At 34.9% G+C, this 7,694-nt stretch overlaps 1 protein-coding gene across 2 annotated transcripts; it reads right to left on the bottom strand.

Annotated features, from left to right (window-relative positions):
• Window positions 1-4,063: 4,063 nt before the first annotated feature.
• LOC125192055 (protein CURVATURE THYLAKOID 1B, chloroplastic-like) lies at window positions 4,064-6,224 on the bottom strand. 2 transcript variants are annotated; one of them, XM_048089507.2, is made up of 6 exons: window positions 5,997-6,224; window positions 5,804-5,919; window positions 5,614-5,724; window positions 4,472-4,534; window positions 4,355-4,392; window positions 4,064-4,263 (listed from the first exon to the last, which is right to left on the bottom strand). In XM_048089507.2, exons 1-6 carry the CDS (start codon window positions 6,139-6,141, stop codon window positions 4,206-4,208), a joined length of 531 nt encoding a protein of 176 aa, XP_047945464.1. In that variant the 5' UTR covers window positions 6,142-6,224; the 3' UTR covers window positions 4,064-4,205. The 2 variants fall into 2 exon arrangements, with proteins under 2 accessions (XP_047945464.1, XP_047945465.1); XM_048089508.2 differs by having other exon boundaries at window positions 5,614-5,700; window positions 5,997-6,217.
• Between the last annotated feature and the right edge of the window lie 1,470 nt (window positions 6,225-7,694).

Raw genomic sequence — 7,694 nt, 5'->3', positions numbered from 1 at the left:
ACTGAAGCTTAGGGAAGAAGAGCTATGAAGGAGAAAAAATTGGGAATTGGGTTATGAAGGTATAAGCTGGACGAAGTCCAGGGAAAGGCGTTATAAGCTGGACGAAGTCCAGAAGGAAGGAGAAATGGAGGAATAAGCTGGACAAAGTCCAGAAAGGAAAAAAAAAAAAAAAAAAAGAGGAAAAAAAATATAATAGAAAAGAGGAGGAATAAGCTGGACGAAGTCCAAAGGGGGGAAATGGTCTAAAAACAGGAATGATAATAGCCTGACCCAGGAAGGAGAAACTCTCATAACCCAACGCTTCAGTGGTGTAGCATTAACTTAAGAGAGAATGAGTGATCGAGTGAACCCAACAATTGGGTAAGTAGAAAGCTATCTTGACAAGCTGACAGATTGGCTAGGTAAAAGAAGGGAAAGGGCCTATTTGGAGGAGTGCAAACTATTGGATTGACCTTAATCTTGTGGGGACAGATGGTTAAAATTGAAACTAGCTCATGTATATGTGTTTTACGTGTTTGTATGATTTTCTTATATTTTCATAGTTTTTCTTGTGTCTAGGTCTAGGAGTCGGTCAAGAGATAACCTTGCTTGAAATTTGCCTTATTCTTTTTCTTTTCTTGTCTTTATACTTGAGGACAAGTATGGTTTAAGTGTGAGCAGTTTGATAAGGCTAATTTCATGCATCGGTAATGTGCGAAAAATGTTATAATTTGCTGGGTCTAACACGCTTCCTAAGCCAGGTGTGTGAAGAAAATCGCTAGATCAAGGAAGTAATGAAGGAGATGGTCTAGCGAGAGAAAGGAACGGAATGAGCAGGATTTACAAGGAAAATTGGCGTGACAGAGGAGTTTACAGCTGAGGGCAACAAAGTCATTATCTATACCTCGCTGGGCCCACTCAAACGCCTATATATAGAGAAGAGCATGCAACGCAAAAGGAGGCTTCGACACAGTTTTTTTACTCTTCTTAGCTCACACACTTTACACACACACACTTGGGAATGGATCTGGGGTAGTCGTGATCGGAGGGGTACTTTCTGGCAAATTTCGTGTTTGGCAACACCGTCCTAGTGAGGGCGAAGATACAATCACCTTTAATTTCAGTTGTTTTGCTTGTTTTCACCGTCGAACTTCACTTTTGGGAGTCGACCTTGATGTTGATGATGTTTAATTGTTTTATCGTTCGTGGATCTGCGTTTAGCTGTTTAATTTCAAGTCATTTTGCATAGATCTCTCTGCTGTTAGTTATTTCTTCAATTATTATGTCGATCTCTGTTTATTTTTGATGTTGAGGAGTTTGATGTGGAATTTGGTGACAGATCTGTGGTTGTTTGAGTATTCGGAGTTCTTATTTTAAAAATCTGACGTGATGGAGAGTTTCTGCTGTTTGGAGTTCATGTCAGACGCTTGGATCCGGAGTGGATTTAGCGTCTGAGGTTGGATTTGGCGTGTGGAAAGATAGTAGTTCAATAGATTTGTTTATTTCTTCTTGGTTTCTATTTTACTTCGTCTAGGGTATGCAGATCTGTTAAGTTTTTCGTTTATTATACATAAATTTGATTCCAAGTCAGTAGCTCTGTTTTTATTTTGCTCATGCTGTTTTTCTTAAGAAGTTTTACGCAAATTTGGTTGTAGAAGACGATGTCACTGTCAGTTAGTACGAGAGTTAGTTATTCTGCCAACTTTTCAGTCGTACCTTGCTTTTTTTTAGACATGGTCCCCACAGTAGGTTTATTTCCTAGATCTAGCTGTTAGTTTAAGAATTTTTAAAGGTTTCCAAGTCAAGTTAATTTTGATTTTCCTCAACCCAAGAAAATGCGTGGCAGCAGCCAACACCAAAAACACTCCCAAATCCTTGAACATGAGTATTACGCATCCTTCTCTGTGTGATCGATCCCTACTTCCCTATACTAGGTTTAGTAAAGTGGTTGAGGGTTTTTGAAAGGAAAAGTGCTTTGTGTGTCCGACGACCGGGATTCCTCGCGACCCACGAGTTCCTAGACCGAGTGATATGGTGGACTTGCTGGATCTAGGGAACCTGCTATTTCCTATTTGAACACGCAGAGACAAAACAAAAAAAGCCTTTCAAATACGATTCAACTTTTATGGAACGGAGGAAGTACTATAAATGACAAGTTCAAGTTTAGCATGCGTAAGTAGTTGTATTGGAACATTCAAGCCAGGAACCACATTTTGGATGAGCTAGAACAACATTCGTACTATCTCGGACACATGGGCGGGCACACGTGCAAATGACTAGGGGCTTAATAAGCCCTTAATAAACATGATTTTTTTATATTTTTTCTTTGTAATTTTTTTTAATTTATACCAATTTTATGTGAATTTTTGTACAAAAGCCGTTATGAGCTAAATTATACGTGAATATAATTTAAATAATTTTTTTAATAAAATAGTCATTACAAGTGATCATTTATGCGTCTGCCCCTTCGGAGGACATGTATAATAGGCGGCGGCATGATCTCTTTTTGTCCCGCCATCCTAGCCTCCGATGAGTTTGGAAACAACATACAACCAGTGGCGTATCCAGAATTTTCAATATGGGGGTGCAAAAAATAATTACGACTTAAAATTTCAAAATGTTTCTAATTTTTTATGTTTTCGTTGGTATGCTTTTTCAATTATTTTATTTTTTTAAATAAAATCTTTATCGTTATTTTTTTATTTCAAAAAACTTCATTTTAAATAAAAATAAATTATTTTATAGTATCACATAATATTATACATTTGAAATACAAATATCCATGTTTTGTTAATTAGCAATATATAATATAGCTATGAATATAAAGAGGAGGTTAGTTTAATAAATATGGAGATTTTTTTTAAACGACAAAAATATATACTTTATATTAGCCATAGTATCTATTAAAAAATAGTTAATGAAAATTGAATATGAAAGAATACAAAATTAACTTATAAAAGAGCAAGTTAGTGGTTAAACTAATAAATGTATTTGTTAAAAATAAAATACTTAATGAAACTTAAATATGAAATGAGAACAAAACAAAATTGAATTAGAGGTGATATAGATTAAAACAAAGTTACTTTGGAGAAGAGAATATAAGTTTAAGTAAAATTTAAGACTAGGATATGTGCTCAAGGGGTATCTTGGGCCTCTGGCTTGAAGGAAGACCCGACTTACCACTGGGCCACCGATGGAGTTTGTGGATATAGAACTAAATAATGTATTAATACACAAAATTTTGGGGGTACAGTTGTACCCCCTTGTTCAAGCGTGTATACGCCGCTGCATACAGCACAACCAACAAGAAAATGAGGAATCTTGTAAATCACTGATCTGTCGAGAACGTCTTGTCGCTGCATTGTGGATAGAAGGCCTCGCGTTGCGTGCGTGAGAATAGTGACCGGACCGGTAGATTCCTCTTTAACGGAATTGAAAACGCCGGTAAAATCATCATCTAATTAAGCTCCACTCTTGTTGAAAAGCAAACCAGTAGAAAATCAATTAAAATGCACAAAATAAGAAAAGAGGACAAAGAGATAGAAATGTTAAACGTAAAGAGCCTGACTTATTATGCTCTATATCACTACAAGTGTTACACGGATCCACAATGAAGAACATGGACATTTCAAGTCTGCAAATTGAACATGTATATATGATTAGAACAAGCAATCTGCTGGAAAATGACTTGAAACCCATAAACAAGGTTCAAGGTCACATAGTCATAGTTAATATCCCTATGAGAGGAATCACGCAATTCTAGTAACAATCAAGATAGTCCGGATTCAATAAAACAGTGTTTGGATTGTCGACAAAACAGACGCAGTCAACCCGGCTCTGATACCACTTGTTCGGATTGTCGACTGTAACAGAAGTTTGATATTGTCCGCTTTGGATCAAGCCCGTACAGATTTATTTTTGGATCACTCCCAAAAGACCTCAAACTGATTGGGGTTGGATAGTAATTATATACACCTTCCAATGTCGCAACAAATTTCATTCTCCACAACAAATTTCATCATAGTTTGAATCATACGGGACACTTGCAAAATGTACAAAAGTTATATATAAACACATTCGCCACTTTTAAAAGTTATGAATTGATCAAAAGTTTGTTTATGATCAAAATAACAATGTTCCCTTTCTTATTAAAATTAGAAGAAGAAAAAACAATTATACAGACGAGTAATATAAAATGTACACTGAATAGCTGCACTATTTTGGTCTCAGCTGCTCCCTATTATATCATTGTATGTATTTTTTATTTTCTGAATCAGAGCGTCCCTGAAAATTTAAAAATTTAATTTTACAGTCAGTCAAAAAGCATTTTCCACTAATATAATAATCCAAATTAGGATATGGGAAGAAATAAGACCTGCTTGGTTTCGAGGCCAGATTTTTATATGCAAAATACTGCACCATGGATGTATCAATAGATTAATTTATAAAGTATAATATAATTAAATACTATATGTAGATAAAAAGAACTTACGCCAGTATATCCAATTCCTACGAGCTCGAGAAGTCCAGGTACAAATGGAAGCCTGTCAATAGCCTTGCAAATCAACAGAGGGAAAACATTCAATATCACTTTAGAAAATAGAGTTAATGGAACATTCTAGACTTCCTTGTAATTGAAAAAAGGAAATTCTTTCGACATAGATAAAAATATGAAAATAATAGTCACTGCGCGCGCTATATATATATATATATCATGCTTTTTTATGAAAATTTTGTGCAGCTGTGTAAAAGTTTTCATGTGTTATCCTATACATTATCCACAAATTTAAAATTTCCATTATAAACGTGTTACAGTACTATAAAAATATAACCGAAATTTAAATGTTAGAGTACAAAATTTTCCTGTAGAAGTATTGAAGTAAAAAATGACTAGTATTTTCATATTTTTATTTATATGTTAGTGCGATTTTAGAGTGTCCATGGAATAGTAGTTTTTCTTATATGGCAAAATGAAATTTTATTCATATAGATTTAGATAGTACTCCTAGTCACTTTGGACTGTAATATGCCTTTATGCCAACAAATTAATGTAAATGTAAAAATAACACCAAATTGTCAACTTCACATCAAATATTAAAGTGAAAAATGTCTACTAGTTCCATCATATATATATGATTGCAAATTACTTATGTCTTGCGACTATAATATAGTTTCATCTCTAGAAAAAAGTAAATAAATAGTAAAATGTGAATTATTCCTCAGACATCCCTTAAATTTTGTTACATTTTTCCATTTCCGTCCGTCCTATAAAATTTGTCACATTTCACTTTTTATCATTTTTTATAATGAACTCTATATTCAATTTCCGTTCGTCCTATAAAATTTGTCACATTTCACTTTTTATCATTTTTTATAATGAACTCTATATTCAATTAAGTCATGCTAACTCACATTTAATAATAAAACTATGTGATAAAATTTAAGAAACGGATGGAGTATATTCTAGTACTATATATTTTCTATTTTAGAAAACATATTTCATTCTAATGGACGAAATTCATTCTCCACTCATCATAATATTTCAATCATTTTTAATTTAAAATCTGGTGCATTAAAAATTTGAGCGGTTTGAGAGGTTGATATTTTTAAAAAACAGAGAGTTAAGCAGCTTACGGAGATGGCTCCGGCACAGGCAACGAGTCCAACTCCTCCGGCCACCGCCAAAGAAGTAACGGCGTACTTGTCTTCAACTTTCTCCCACTGCAAGTATGACGTCATACTACACTGAGTAGGAGTACTATAGTATGTAATTAATCAAATAAAGATATGCATAAATAATTAAATATGGAGATGAAGTTGTTACTGCTTGTTGAATTTTTGTAACTATTTCAGGGGTCTCAATGGTAGCAACGTTAACCACTTCAGACGCGGACACCTCTCCGGTAGCCATGGCCGCCACATTCCGGCCAATGTTCCTAGCTGTTGTACCAATTTATAAATAATTTTGATTAAAAAAAATGAGATATAGTAAGATAAAATATGATAAGAATACTGACAATTGGACGTAGTAGTCTTGGCGAGGTGAGGCAGAGGAGGAGGAGTTGGAATGGTGACGCCGGCGCCGGAAGGTGGTGGCTGAAGACGAGGAGCCTTGGATGAAGAAGAGAGAGAGAGAGGGGTGCATGTTGTTGTTGAGGCCATTTCTTCTATGATACAAATCCAGCTGCTGCTCTCTTCTCTGTTGCCTTTTTGTTTTTTCTTATCTCTCTTTCAAAAAAGAAATATGGCCAATCTTATGGATAATGTTGGCTTGATAGGTGGCACAAGGATAGCCATTTTATGTGTTGTTCTCGATAAAGTTTATCAGGTCCCTATACAAATATCAGAATCAATGGTTTTTAACCAAAGTGACGAGTATTGTGCATCAAAAATATGAACATCGAAAAAAAAAATGTCTTGATTAAACATAGAAAAATGTGTCTTGATTTTTTTTTCGTCAACTATAGGGTTCCAAATCTACCTTGGCGAAATTGAATTAATAATGTCCAATCGAATTTGCGGATTAGCGCCGAAAGTATCTTAGCAAATAACGGGGTCTAAACTCTTTGAACCATGACCTCAAGAACACCGCAGCTTCATGACCAAGTGCTCCAATCCATTGGTTGTGTGATAGAAATTTGTGGGTTCCATGCTAAAACCAATTGGTGTTAGGATGAAGTGCTTCAATCCATTGGTTGTGTGATAAAAATTCGTGAGTTCCATCCTAAAACCAATTGATGATAGGAAGAGTAGTTCATAGTTTCAGTTTTCTTTTGACACCGATTTGGGACAGTTATATGTTATTTTTCTAGTTTCAATTTGCAACACCTACTACATGATAGAAATTCATGGGTTCCATCCTAAAACCAATTGGTAATAGGAGGAGTGGCCCATGGGGTTTATATACTAGTTTTAGTTTTCTTTTGACACTGATGTAGGACAGTTATATGTTATTTTTCTAGTTTCAATTGCCAACATTGTGTCTTGATTCTTTTATAGACCAAGCATTTTGCTATTCCGTGATCACTAAGGATTACTCCCTCCATCCTACAAAGATTGTCTCACTTTGATCGGGCACGGGTTTTAAGAAATGCAATGAAAAGTGAGTTGAAAAAGTTATCCTACTTCTGTATATTAATTTTATAATGAAATGTGATTAGGAATGAGTTAGTGAAATTAGTGATCCACTAAAAAAAATAATAAAATATAAAATAGGACAAATTTTGTGGGATGAACGAAAATGAAAAAATGAGACAATTTTTATGGGACTAAGAGCACTCCCAATGGAGTTCCCTAAAAACTCCCTTATTTCTCCCTAACTCCTGCCACATCAGCGCCACATCAGCACCAAAATTTATCCCCAGTTTTTAGCCAAGTGCTACATTGGTTTCTCCCTTATTTCTCCCTTATTTCTCCCTAACTCAACATTTCATTTTTACATCATTATTTTTTATATTATTTAATTTTCCCTACAAATGTATTTAATAAATAGACTAATAATGAACAATTCATCGTTGTATTAATCATTGGAAAATATAATACAACGAGAAAAAAAAAACTACAAATAAAAAACGCAAATAAACAAAGATTTAAAAAAAAAAAATCTAAGACGGAGGGGCCGGAGGGGCGTCGGGATCGAGCCCCAGCGTACTCTGCAGGTGTTGGATGCATTTCCAGAGGGCCGCCTTTTCTTCAGGGGTCCCGCCGCCGGTGAA

Source organism: Salvia hispanica, chromosome 4 (genome assembly GCF_029641045.1).
Source record: "Salvia hispanica isolate PSC_SH4W2 chromosome 4, Shi_PSC_v1, whole genome shotgun sequence".
In the NCBI taxonomy this organism is placed as follows: Eukaryota; Viridiplantae; Streptophyta; class Magnoliopsida; order Lamiales; family Lamiaceae; genus Salvia; species Salvia hispanica.
This window is presented reverse-complemented; position numbering and strand designations above follow the sequence as displayed.

Excerpts from the sequence above, each read along its gene's own strand:
- LOC125192055 (XM_048089507.2), bottom strand. The coding sequence starts at position 6,141 with ATGGCCTCAACAACAACATGCACCCCTCTCTCTCTCTCTTCTTCATCC. Across the intron at positions 4,535-5,613 it reads CCTGTGCCGGAGCCATCTCC|GCTATTGACAGGCTTCCATT; the intron begins GTAAGCTGCTTA and ends TTGATTTGCAAG. Across the intron at positions 4,393-4,471 it reads TAGGAATTGGATATACTGGC|TATTTTGCATATAAAAATCT; the intron begins GTAAGTTCTTTT and ends TCCATGGTGCAG.